This window comes from Carcharhinus amblyrhynchos, chromosome 19 (genome assembly GCF_965287045.1).
Source record: "Carcharhinus amblyrhynchos chromosome 19, sCarAmb.v2.hapA, whole genome shotgun sequence".
NCBI classification, from domain to species: domain Eukaryota; kingdom Metazoa; phylum Chordata; class Chondrichthyes; order Carcharhiniformes; family Carcharhinidae; genus Carcharhinus; species Carcharhinus amblyrhynchos.
The window spans coordinates 20,279,516-20,293,629 of record NC_137342.1 but is presented as its reverse complement, the minus strand read 5'-3'; the positions used below and the strand labels follow the sequence as shown (position 1 = coordinate 20,293,629).

At 38.4% G+C, this 14,114-nt stretch overlaps 1 protein-coding gene across 4 annotated transcripts in view; it reads right to left on the bottom strand.

Annotated features, from left to right (window-relative positions):
* Nucleotides 1-762: 762 nt before the first annotated feature.
* gramd4a (GRAM domain containing 4a) overlaps nt 763-14,114 on the bottom strand; it is a 145,205-nt gene continuing 131,853 nt past the window's right edge. For all 4 annotated transcript variants that reach the window (XM_080207364.1, XM_080207365.1, XM_080207362.1 and 1 more), the window contains 5 exons: nt 13,557-13,704; nt 11,385-11,478; nt 5,183-5,267; nt 3,596-3,664; nt 763-3,094 (listed from right to left, as the gene is read on the bottom strand). In XM_080207364.1, coding sequence (XP_080063490.1) covers nt 2,993-3,094; nt 3,596-3,664; nt 5,183-5,267; nt 11,385-11,478; nt 13,557-13,704 — 498 coding nt within the window. In that variant the 3' untranslated portion in view covers nt 763-2,992. The remainder of the gene's footprint in view (nt 3,095-3,595; nt 3,665-5,182; nt 5,268-11,384; nt 11,479-13,556; nt 13,705-14,114) is intronic.

Below are 14,114 nucleotides of genomic sequence, written 5' to 3'. Positions count from 1 at the left end.
AGGCCACACTGGGTATGGGATGGCAGATTTCCTTCCTTAAAGGACATTAACAAACCAGATGGATCTTTACAACAATCAACAATGCTCGTGATGGTCACCATTACTGAGACTAACTTAATATTCTAGGTTTAATTTATGGAATTTTGATTCCAACAGTTGCCTTGGTGGGATTTAAATCCATGTCTCCAGAGCATTAGCTGAGTCTCTGAATTACCAGTTCAGTGACTACACCACCATCTTCACTAAAGTGAAAAATACAATTGCACAAATTTCCTGAAGGAGCAGTGTGATATGAATGCTTCATTATTCCTCATCCAGTATCTATGGACAATTGCAATTTCACTTTGCAGGTGAAGGATTAACAATAAGGATCAATTTAACAAATACAAGGATTTCAATAATCAACAGCATACGCTTAAAATGTATATAGTAAACAGTCTCACAACACCAGAGTACTATACTCACCTGGCGAAAGAACAGTGCTCCAAAAACTCATGCTAACAAATAAACCTGTTGGACTTTAACCTGGTATTGAGAGACTTCTTACTGTGCCCACCAGTCCAATGCTGGCATCTCCTCATCATTAAAATGTATAGGCACCCAATAGTTATAACAAGTGGTAGCTGAATAATAGATTCTAGTATGCGTTAACCATAATACAGGTGTTTTTTTTACAGAACCATTTATTTCAAATAAAAAAATTACGTGACTTTTTACAAGACTTTGTTTTCTTTTTACAATAAACAGGATGCGAAGCTTGCAAGTTTTATAGGGTCAAGTTATATTTCCTGGATCTATTAATATTTTCTGCTTTCTTTACACCAAAAGTTTTACATGATACCAAAAACAATTATGCACAACTTTCAATACAGAGACTGTCATTATACCTAATGCTTATCAAGAATGGCAACTGCTTTTTCATGATTGGGGATAATAAGAAAATAAATTGCCTTAGTTAAAAACTACCAGTTGATTTTTTTTTACAAAGTGTTTACATTATTTTTAACTTTTTCAACTTAAAATAGTTGCTAGCTGGTGTCCTACATAGGGTCCAAACCAACAAATACACTTCTAATTCAGAAGTTGAAAAATTAGCCCTCAGTAAACATACCCACATTAACAGTAAACTAAAAGGTGCAGAGAGCTTGGCAAATGTTTGCACTTCAGAAAACTATACATCACAAACCTACAATCTGTATTCCAGCGTTTGCTGTTTCAGCGGGGTTAAATTAGAAGTTCTGACCTTGGTTTCTAAATTAAACCTTGAACAAATTTATACACGTAGTTAGCATGAGTTATATTAATAGACCAAAAATGTTCAGCATTTTTTGGGTATCGCAATGTACAACATAAATTCCATTAGCAATTGGACAAAAAGTGAATTAGAACATCTTAAGAATTGGTAACTGGCAGCTTTGCAGATCTCTGAAGGCTCTTTCCTTTGGAGATTTGTAAGTCATTACATTTTTACATTCTGACTGGGCTTCGAGTACAAAATCGTGACTTCTGAATTGGGCAAGTGTATGCAATTGGCAGGGAGCAGCCACTGCATAATATTACTGAAATGGTGGAAATAATTTACTAGATACCATAAAGGAATGGGATTTGTGAAAATCTGGCATCTTTAAGACATTAATATTCTGTGATGGAGATACTTGAGCAGATTTAAAGTTCAATTCTGATGGACTCCACTCTGAACATTGATGACAGCAGAAAAAGGAAAGAGAAAGGAACAGACTTGTAGGAATCTTCAGAGTCATTGTATCTTTGAACCGTATCATTGAGAGGCAGAACTGTGTTTTCCCAAAATTAGCTCTCTAAAAACACCAAACAAATGCAGACTTTTTTTTTGCAAAGGTAGAGGAGGAATATTGGAAGATGCCATTTGATACCACTTCCTTGTGTGACCCAATAATGAATGTGTTGCTGGTAAAGCCTTGGAAATAAATTTGACAATGGTGCAACTTAAAAAAGACAGGAGAAAATAGCACTTGTGTAGTGGATAAGGACAAAACCAGGTTTTTACTTACGTGTGAAAACAAAATGGAGTCAGATAAATCTCTCAATTTTTTTGCAATGTCTGGAAAATCTAAGTTTTGTTCAAGAATTAGCCATTTTGGAAAGGAGTCAGCAGGAAGAAAAATGTCAAAATATTGTGCATTAAATGACAGGTGCAATATTCAATCTCTACCAGTGGAAAGAGCTGAGCATAGCACTAATCTTTCCACATGTTTGTACTGCAACATCTGAGCAAAGCCTATGGAAAGGGTGGGATTGGAATCTTCAGTCCCCAGAAGTTGACATGAATAGGTAGTTAGCATGCAGAGTTTTTTATTTAAATGCTTTAGTAATTACATTTTACTACCATGAAACACTGGATGAGATTATTACTGAAGTGGTTTGTGATATATGTAGAAGTGGCTATATTATACTCTGACCCTTTCATGCTAATGTTTAACCAATCACTTCACAATGAATGAATGTTCTGAACGATCGCTTAAATATCTATAATGTCCAGTTGTCAGGTTTAGGGTGCAACATAATTACTTCACTTGGTTTACTAGATCCTTCGGACAGGATAATTACCTCAAACAATACTCTTGCCATCTGAAACGGACACTGAAAAGTATACAATCTTGGCATTCAGATTTTGCAAGTTTTTGACTCCAAATTTTATCTTACTTTCATTTTAAAAACTGCTGTCAATTTTCCCCTACCCCAATTTAGCCTAACATTTAAAATGTCTGTAAACAAATGCCAAAAGTGCTTACTGTGCAGGGATTACTATGAAAGTAACAGCACTTTTGTGGAGAACTCTCACCAAAATGTAAAATAACTAAACAGCAAGTTAAAAATATACAGATTATAAACCATCTATTCCAATTAAGTACAAAATCCATCACAAATATCAAACAGGTAATGGAGATTCTTGTCTAACTGTTCATTTCCATATTATTGTACACATGAATTCTGCCTTATTGTAAAAGCGTGGTTAAGTTTCGTTACTGGATGCACTGGATGCTATTTTGGTATGTTGACAGTTTATTGCTTCAAAGGCTTCATCCCGGTGTAACATTGCACCGAATACCAGTGGCTAAAAAAAAGAAAAAAAAATTAATTTGCTAGAGTCCAAAGGAAAAGAATTAGATCACTGGAATAAATGTAAAGTTCCTTCCTTTCAGTGTAACCCTATTGTCTATAATATGCATTATTGGATTATGCTTTGAAAAGCAAGCATGTTCCGTATAACAGAATCAAACGTCGCACTATTTATCCTGCTTACCATTGTATAGAAAATACAAGATAAATGGAGGGTAATCTCATGCTATTAACCTGTGCAAGAGAGAATACCAAACTTAGTACAACAATGCACACCATTATTTTGCTGTGTTGCTAAGGTTTTTGGTGCTTCACAAGACTAAAAACATTAGTTTGCCCATCCTGAGAGTACATGGCTAGTTGAATCCTCCTCTGAAGGATTGAGAGAGAAGGTTCTTGATTGGAATTAAGAACTCCTTCAAAATGAGTGGGATTTTCACATTAGAGCTGAACATCTGAAAAACCAAACCACCTCCAAAAGGAAGAAATGATTTACCTTTTGCGTATAGGGAGTAGTTATTGAAATACCCATCCCCGATCCGGGTAAAACAGACAAAACTTTGTACTGTGGGAGCAAACAAGAGGAAAAATGGAGTGATTAAAAACAAAATGCATAAAGATAATGATTATCATTTTGAAAGTTGAGATTAACATTCTAGGCTATGACCCAAATAAATAATATCTAGTTGGTGAGAATTTACATTTCTGCAGTAATCTGGTTTTTAAAAAATGTGTTTTTGTTTTTACATGCCGTGCAGAGCTAATCAGGAGGAAAAGATGTACACAGGGAAAAGATGAAGATTATCAATTAAACTATTCTGACAAAACATTAACTCTGCCTCTCTCCAGTGATGCCATCTGACCGGCTGAGTATTTGCAACATTTTCTGTTTTCATTTCAGTTATTCCATTTGATTCTTTTAAAAATTAGACAATGCCTTCAAAAGCAAATAGGTCTGTGCCACCTCCAATGACATAGGATTTTATAAAAATATACAAGATAATGGGTAGGCTCCATTATGTTCACATTCAAATAGCATTTTTAAACAGTGGAAAATGTTTCATTATAGCACAACACAAGTTAAATAGTATAAAAAACTTCACAATCGTATTTCTACCAGACTTTATAAAATAACAATGCAGAGACAGGAAAAGGCCAGCCTGTCTAGTTTTGTTTTATGTTTTATTCGTGTCACAAGTAGCCCTTACATTAACACTGCAATGATGTTACTGTGAAAATCCTCTAGTTGCCGCACTCTAGCACCTGCTCGGGTACGCTGAGAGAGAATTTAGCATGGCCAATGCACTGAACCAGCACACCTTTGGACTGTGGGAGGAAACCAGAGCACCTGGAGGAAACCCACGCAGACATGGGGAGAATGTGCAGACTCCGCACAGACAGTGACCCAAGCCGGGAATTGAACTCGGGTTCCTGGTGCTGTGAAGCAGCAGTGCTAACCACTGTGACACCCTGTTTCATGTTTTGGGAGAAACCAATGTTTGTAATGAAACAAAATTATTAACCCACTAATGAAGCACATCTTTTGAAAAAGAATATGCTGCTACAACTGAAATATTTTAAACCTTCAACTCTATCAAAGGATTTGAAGCAACTTACATTCTTTTTAAATTGACAGCATTGTATAAATTCAATCAGACATAATTTACAAACTCTGAAGCAATGCCCCACTATTCCCCACACAGCCCTTTATCAGATTATTCAATGTTTCTTTATGATGTAATGCTCGTCACAGGTATTGATGCAAGAAAGCAAATACCGAGGTTTTAGACAGAAAGATCAACATATTTCTAAGGTAATGTGAAGTACTAAAAAAAGAACTTTAAAAGTAAGGCACGTTCGGTATTGCCATACAAGCTCCAACATGAAATCTCTTGGCACATTATAACTGTGAAATACATATATAATCCTTGGCAATGACTTTCAAAATTCACTGCAAAAAATTCCAGAAAAGAGAAAAAAACAAAATAAATTGCACCACGTTCTCAAGGACAACAAATGCTGGCCTTGTGGCGATGTTCAAATCCCATGCATAAATAAAAAAACTCTCAGGTCAGAAACATACCTTTTGAATTTCTGTAATTTCTTTTAGTTTTATAATCTTATTTTTCTTGGATGAACCAGACTTGGAGCTTTCAAAGCATAAATAACTGGAGGAAAAGAAAGATAAACAGTATGTAAATACAAAATATTGTGGATGCTGGAAATCTGAAACATAAACAGAAATCACAGGAAATACTCAGCATCTGTGGAGAGAAACAGCATTAACATTTCAAGCATATGATCTTTCATCATTGCATTTGCTTCTTTTGCAAAACACTAAGTTTGTGCCCTCTTGTTCTTGATCCTTTTATGAGCAGAAACATATTTTCCCTATCTACCGAGTCGTATGGCCACATCTCTCTAGCCCTCAGTAGCATTCCCTGTCATCTTAGGGGAGGGACACCAACCACAGAGAACAAGCCCTACATTGACACATGTGCATTCTGGCCTCATGACTCACTAGGACATGATCTCAATTTTAGATTGCAGTGCCCTGCTAATATGCTCGCTCTTGTGAACTTGTGAGGAATAACAATGATGCAACATAAGCCTTGCTGCTTTCATCACCCTAACATTGCCAGGACTGAGATGAAGACCTGCCACAGGATCTCAACCTAAAGTGCATATCTTGGGTTCAGGCACAACCACTGAGGAAACAGGAGGCACTAGAGTACAATTGCTGATGAGCTGCCCTCTCTCATTGGTGTCCCTTGAGGGAGAAAGATTAGAAACAGTTCCACCATACACTTCTAATAAAGATTTAAACACTTCTCCGTGACAACACACAAGGGTCAGGAAACTATTTCAACTGAAGTTCACATCGCTTGAATAGACATCTCAGAGTGGGACACTATCATTAAGTGGAAGGATAGTTAAAACTCGACACAAGAAGATTCCAAAGTACAAGAACGCAATACCTTCAGTTGATCAGAACATTCACATACCCAACTAACGATTTCACAGAAGGGCAATGTATTTACAATGATAACACATCCATAAACCAAAATGATATCAAAATTTATTAATGTTCCTAACCATATCGCTACATCTTGGTGTAGCTGCAACATCCACAGCAGAGGTGGAGGCAGCCTGTGACTGCTATATATGGATGTCTATGATGACTTGGCACACGTCCTCTGATGGCCTGGGACCTGGCAAGCCCCAGCCTGATAAGAGTCTCCTGCTCAGGGGCAGAAACACCACTGGCGTCCTGTGCTGCTGGAGTGATCATAAGGTAGAGGGGACTGTGGGCAGCTACAAACCCTTGGAGTGTCCTGAGATGAGGCCCTTGGAGGGTCTAAGCTGATACTCATCCTCCCCATGGGTTCTAGAGAGCCCAGCCTCATTCCTGCAGGTGATGGTGCACCCAAAGGAAGGTCAAGTTGTCTCGTCCCCATGTCGCCTATATCCCGATGGTGCCCAGAGTGTGAGACCATGGAGTCCATGGCTGAATGCAAATCTGGCAAAACCTGCTGGACCAAAGTTTACATAGTGGTCACTAATCTTCATACAGTGACCTCGAGACGCTCGCAAGTGAGAGACATGACATTAGACAGAACATGAATGGACTCCTCTATCATTTGCTCTCGTCATCTGAGTGTCTGCTGAATCTCTATCCGATGTTACGTCACTGCCGCCTGATGCTGCATCCTCACCATTGAACTAGCAGCTGTTTCCAGAGGCTCCTTATCTGATTGGGACTGGTAGGGTGGCTGTCTCCAGCAGCCCTCTGAATGCTGGAGACATGGCCTGTCCCTGCCTCTAACTGCTGTCAGTGGAGCGTTCTCCAGAAAGTGACCAAGTCTAATCTAGAACTATGCCCTCTGAGGTGTGGTTCTCTACCCTGGTGGAGGATAAGCATTAACAGATCCTTAATCCTGGCTACTTTTTGAGAAAACTTTACTTAATTGCTGCAAAGTGTCTGATAGCCTACACAGAGTGCAATCATTCTGCTAACTCAGCTGCTCAGTAAGCAGAGAACGCAAAATCTGGTAACTTCATGTCAAGTATTTTGTGTTGTTGCCAGAGACTTGCATGAATGCCTTGGTGATAGCTACTTACCTCAAACACCTCAGGCACCATTATACCGAGAACAGGAAAAGAGCAGGGAATTGCACTAGTGTGGCACAAAGAAATCTGAAAAGTCATAGAGGTTTACAGCATGGAAACAGGCCCTTCAGTCCAACTTGCCCATGCCACCCTTTTTTTTTTTAAATCCTCCAAGCTAGTCCCAATTGCCCGCATTTGGCCCAGATCCCTCTATACCCATCTTACCCATGTAACTGTCGAAACACTTTTTGAAAGACAAAATTGCACCAGTCTCTACTACTACTTCTGTTCCAGACACTCACCATCCTCTGTGTGAAAAATTGCCCCTCAGGACACTTTTGTATCTCTCCCCTCTCACCTTAAACCTACAGAGATTTTAGACTCCCCTATCTTTGGCAAAAGGTATTGACTATCTAGCTGATCTATGCACCTCATTATTTTGTAGACCTCTGTAAGATCTCTCCTCAGCCTTCTGCACTCCTAAGAAAAAAGTCCCAGTCTATCCAGCCTCTCCTTAAAATTCAAACCATCAAGTCCCGGTAGCATCCTAATAAATCTCTTCTGCACTCTTTCTGATTTAATAATATCCTTTCCATAATAGGATGACCAGAACTGTACACATCATTCGAAGTCTTCAATTCTGAAGACCAGATTATATACGAAGAGCTTGTACGAATTGCTCTCTGGGATCGTTTGGATTTCCTTAATGGGCAGTAGAAAACATGGAGAATCAAGCTTACAAAAAGTAAAAGTGGCTTCATGCATGCTGCCTCAAAACTAGATGCTTTTAATAGAATGGCCCAAATTTTGTCAGTGGTGAAATCATGGCCTTATAGTTCACTATGCTAACTTCAGAGGGAAAACTTAGTGTCATTGAGAAACTGATGTGGCATTCAGCCCGTTATAGAGGATCTGTGGAGACAGAGATCATGCAACAATGTAGTTCTTCAACCAGTAAAATTGAAGAATTCTCACTTAAGACATCTAAATCCTAAACCAGGAAATACAAAGCAAGAAATATAAAATTAAATTTAAATCAGGTACAGACACACTGCTTTCATTACAGATTCTGTCTGACATAATACTTTCCAGCATTTTAGGATACAGGATTAAAAAAAAGGGTAAAGAAAGTATTGCTAAGTGCACCCCTATAAAGCTGCCTGCAGGTGTCATAGACACTCAAATGTCATAAGACATGCACATAATTAAACTATCATAAGCTATCCATAACAAACGTTTTCAGGTGGCAGAACACACTGCTTACAGTATATGAATAGGTTGCTGCTGCCAATAAAATTTAATTATTTTAATTAAAATTAAAATAGGCTACTAGGCAAGCTTCACATATGAACAAAATGCTTGCAAATATCTGAATGCATTGATTGACAAATAGGACTTAACAAATGGACGATAGTGCAGTGTACAAACCAACATGTACAGCTATCATTGAAAAAGATAGAACATAGAACACTACAGCACAAACAGGCCCTTCGGTCCACAAGTTGCGCCAATCATATCCCTACATACCAGGCCTATCTATAACCTTCAATCCATTAAATCCCATGTACTCATCCAGAAGTCTCTTAAAAGATCCCAACGAGTTTGCCTCCACCACCACCGACGGCAGCCCATTCCACTCACTCACCACCCTCTGAGTGAAAAACTTACCCGACATCTCCTCTGTAAAGGATTTTTTTTTACAGAGGAGAAAGGATTTTTTTTCTCTCTTAAACATAGCAATCTGTTATAAGTATCCATTCATGTGGGCTTAATTCTCCTGAATATTAAATGGGCACAAGTTTAAGAATGTGATTTATTCACGTCATCATACCAGGCATTGTCATAAACATTCTGCTGAACATTAAGGAGAACTTTTGTTCAGGGTGCTGGATTATGGAGAAGGATAATAAAAGGTTCTGACTGTGCGAAAACCATTCCATTCTCTCTTCCGGTTAAAATCAATTTCACTCAGGCTTTAAATCTAATTGCTCTGCATGTAATTTGGTGCAATTGAACAGAATTTGGAACATACTTTATAAGAGTACTAACATAATAAATTAACAATGAACTCAAAATTTAGCCTAATAACATCACAAATTTTAGAATTTGGTTTCACTTGTGCCCATTCATTTTCTGATGCACTGATACCCATGAATAAATTTATACTGCTTTTGCTGCTAATGAATAGAATACGAATGACCGACCACAAAACTATTATTTTGATTAAGCGCTAAACCACAGAATAACCTCCCCTTCAGGATTTGTTCTTCAGTCAGCAGACAGTTGAATGCACAAGGGAAAATGTGGCACTAAAATCAGTTGCTCTACTTGTTCTAAGTTTTGAAAGTCTAACTAAAACATCACTTTAACGGTGATAGGATTATGTAGTATTGGAGTTAAGACTATTAAGACATTATATAGTATTGGAATTAAGACTGTGTGCGCATTATAGGTTTCAATTAAATTCATTCGAGACCAATTAAATGTAGCTCTTTTAGCAAACACAAACATGTCAACATCTTTGTGAGATTCAGACACCATGATTGGATGTAAAGAAAATGCCACTTTAAAATCAATGGGGAAAAACATTTATGGAATGATTCTAGTTAGATGACCTAACCTTAATAAGGAGTACACTTAAGATTTTGTTTTAAATTTTGGTTGCAAAATTATAACGTTAGTTTCTTCTTCATACAAGATCACAGAATCCTACAGGGCATTCAGCCCATCGAATCTCCACCAACCACTTTCCCACCCAGGCCCTACCCCATGCATTACCCTAGCTTGTCCCCCTGACACTCAGGAGAAATTTAATATGGCTAATCTACTTAACCCGCACATCTTTGGACTGATAAAGTCTCACATTCATTTGTCTTGAAAATAAACCTAGTTGTCATATAACCTCCTCGGACTGGCAATTAGCTGTGGGTTGTCACTCCATACTGACTTGCATGAAAATTCTCAGCGCAATTCTTGCTCAGCCTTCCTGAGTCAGGCCAGGTGAAATTCAAGCAGTGCAGCAGGATCCCGGATCCAGCTTCAAAGTCTAAGAGAAGCAGACCAAATGAGGACATGTCCTTTTTTTTGAAAAAAAAAAGCAGCACTGCTGCCCAGAAGCAGGTGAGTTTAAATGCCGCATTGAAAAAGAACAGCCCAGAAGAAAGTAAATGTCCATGTAAGTGAACGGGGTGTGGCGGAGTCGGACACTGGTGTGGTGAGGGCTGGGTCCAGTCACAGGTGCTTGGTCTGGGTATTTAAAATAGTTATGCTGAAGCGCTTTTATTTCTTAAAGCTCTAATAGCTGTAATGGCAGAACCACCTGAAGATAGGGATTTAAATCACTGTCAGATGGTTCCCAGGACAGCGCAACTGTCCAGAGGTTGTTAGTGCTGCTGGACAATTGCTGGGTAAAGCCTTAGTTGAGAACTTCCAAGAAGGATTCCCCAACGCATCTTTGGGTGAATGCTGCACAGTGGGAAGTGTTGATTTTGAATGAGATGTTAGGTTGAGGCCCTGCATGCCCTTTCAGGTAGATGAAAAAGATCTCGTGGAACAATTTCAAAGAGGAGCAGGGCATTCCTGCCAAATGTACTGGCCAACATCACAAAAACAAATTATCTGGTCATTATTACATTGCTATTGATGGTATCTCGGTATGTGCAAACTGGCAGCTGCATTTCTTACATTTAGGGAGACGCTATATGTTTTGCACTGCTGCCTCACAACACCAAGGATCCAGGTTCAATTCTGGCCTCAGGTCACGGTCTGTGTGGAGTTTGCACTTTCTCTCCGTGTCTGCATGAGTTTCCTCCCGCTGTCCGAAAGACATGCTGATTAGGTAGACTGCCCATGCTAAATTGACCCTAGTGTCAGGGGGATTAGCAGGGTAAACGTGTGAGGTTACGGGAATAGGGCTTGGAAGGATTGTGGTCGGTACAGACTTGATGGGCCAAACGGCCTCCTTCTATACTGTAGGAATTTTATGATTACAACAGGGACCAAATTTCAAAGTAGTTAATTGCCTCTAAAGCATTTTTGGACATCCTGTGGTTGCAGAAGGCACTATATAAATGCAACTTTTTAAAAGAAAATTGTTGAATTATACCAATATTAAACAACTTATCTTTTCTAAACACACTATTTTGTCTCGATAGAAAGCTTGCAGTGTTACCTACTTTTCTGTTACATAAAGAAAACCATTCCGAATGTAGTCAGTGGGTATCTTCTTGTCTCTGTTGATTAGACAGCAACGCCAGCCATTTTCACACACTGAAAAAAGAGTGCAACTCTTAATTGTGTATATTCATGAAAAATAAACTTAATTTCTGTTTGATCATGGATGTGTTACTAATTTTTATTTCAAAATAGGTCTTTATTTACACTTGACTAAAGAAAATCTTTACTGAGGCAAAGGAAAATAATAAACTATTAGTAAAATTTAGTTCTGACAATAAATATTCAAAAGGCTGAATGGCCTACTCCTGGCGTTATTTTCTATGTTTTGACCTGATTTGCATTAGAACATTGAACACTACAGCACAAACAGGCCCTTCGGCCCACGAGTTGCGCCGATCATATCAACACCTACCAATCCACAGACCTATCTATAACCCCCAATCCCATTAAATCCCATATACTCATCCAGAAGTCTTTTAAAAGACCCCAGCAAGTTCACCTCCACCACCAATGATGGCAGCCGATTCCATTCACTCACCACCCTCAGTGAAAAACTTAACCCTAACATCACTTCTGTACTTGCCTCCCTGCACCTTAAATCTGTGTCCTCTCGTAGCGACCATTTCAACCCGGGGAAATAGCCTCTGAGAATCCACCCTATCTATTTCTCTCAACATTTTATAAACTTCTATCAGGTCGCCTCTCAACCTTCGTCTCTCCAGGGAGAAGAGTCCCATTCTCCATAGTCTTCTAATTTAGAATACAGAAACAACAGGAGGCTCTTCTGACCTTCAAGTCTATCCCATTATTCAATTGGATCATGGTTGATTTGTGCCTCAACTCCACTTACCATTGCCTAACAAAAATCTATCCCACCTTCAATTCCTCCAACTGACCTAGCCTCAATGGTTTTTGAGAGGTTTTTCCATATCTTCATCATCCTTTATGTGACAAAGTGCTTTCCATCTTCAGCACCAAAAGATCTAAGTCTAATTTTACTTGTGCCTCTTTATTCTGGGCTTCCCCACGATATGAAATAGTTCCTCTCTAGCAAAGCTACGAAATCCTTTAACTAGCTTAAATACCTCAAATTGTTTACCATTAAATTTCCAAACTCAAGGGAATACAAGTCAATTCTATGCAACCTGTTCTCATAATTTAACACTTTTTATGCCAATATCATTCTGGTGAAGGTGTGTTGCATCCCTCCTGCTTTGCTGAAATGCTAAGCAAAATAAGAATCAAAGAGCCCCCCCTCAAGTTATTTATCTAAATAAATAATTATGAAGTCAGTGCATGTTTGCAGAACTGCAGCTTTTAAAACTGAGATTGATGGATTTTGATCAGATAAAGCTATGTAGTGATATCGAGCTAAAATGGGTAAAGTTGAAGAACTGCAGCCATAATTTAGTAACATGGAAAAGGCTGAATGGCATATCCCTGTTTCTACTTATTTAGGTAGAACGAGCCAATCTTTCATGGCACTTCACTTTGGTAGTAAACAGCAAATGCAATATTTAGGTCAAGTGGGGTCAGGGAACAGGAAGTGCTGCGGGGAGGGAAAGTATCTTATATAAAAGAGGGGCTGGAGTTAAACTGGAGAGGATGTAGTGACGCGGTGGAAAAACATCTTTCTCAGACGAAGTGGATAGCTGACGTACGCAGTCTGATTAGATGAGCAGACAACAGAAATCCACGGGTTCAGGAAGTGAACATGGATGGCTTGAGATTAAAAAATTAAAGAAGAAATGTGTCACCAGTGAGGTGAGATAAATGGAAGTGCAAGAAAGTTGTGAGGTAGAATTATTTTCATAAAATAACTTAGTACTCATTTATAACTTAAATTACTACCATCCTATTGCTGATACAAGTGCCATCTCAAAACATTAGGCTGTTGCACAAAGATGTGGCCAGAGCTTGCAACTACTTAAATACTTAAACCAGCATTTTTGATATTAAATCTTAATATACTCCACTGTAGCAATTAACTTTTCATGAGTTTAATATTCAAAACAAGACTCACAATGCTATCTATAGACATAACAAGTACTTCATCCACAAATGAACAATTAACGTTGACTTTTCGATTGAAGACCCTGACAGAGGAGCTCCCGAAGTATTTTTAAATAGATTCATTGATTATAATGAATTTCAGACAGATTTTGTTGTACCTGGTAATGGACGCTCATTCTCTGCCAAACTGAAGATCTCACTGAAGCTGCTTTTTTTGGAGCTGTGGGAGCGTGCACCATCATCCTCCCTGCTGTACACAGACATGCTGTTGGCAGTAACATTGGATCTCGACACAACAGTTGGAATCTGTGGAAACATCACATTCAAGATTGGGGTTGGCTTAAATGAAACTGTAAACTATGAAAGTTTAAACCACATGGTGAGAATTAACATGGCTGGTCAATAGACTCCACTCCTCCCATTTTACTTTTTGGTTTCTAGAAAATAGAGAAAGATAGTTGCAACTTATTGCATTCATATTCAATTACTAAATAAGCGTTTTTAAAGGTAGCAAAATTCACAATCAATTTATAAAATTAAATTCTTTCCATTACTTTAATCTTTGGCATGTCACATTTCTCATTTCTATGAACTTTTCACCAATTTATCCAAATTTGCAGGATAATTTTCAGCACATTATCCGATTCAGTCCATTGACGAAGTCTTCTCATCAACGTGTTGTTTTTAACTATTATATAATTGCTAGCACCTTCTCT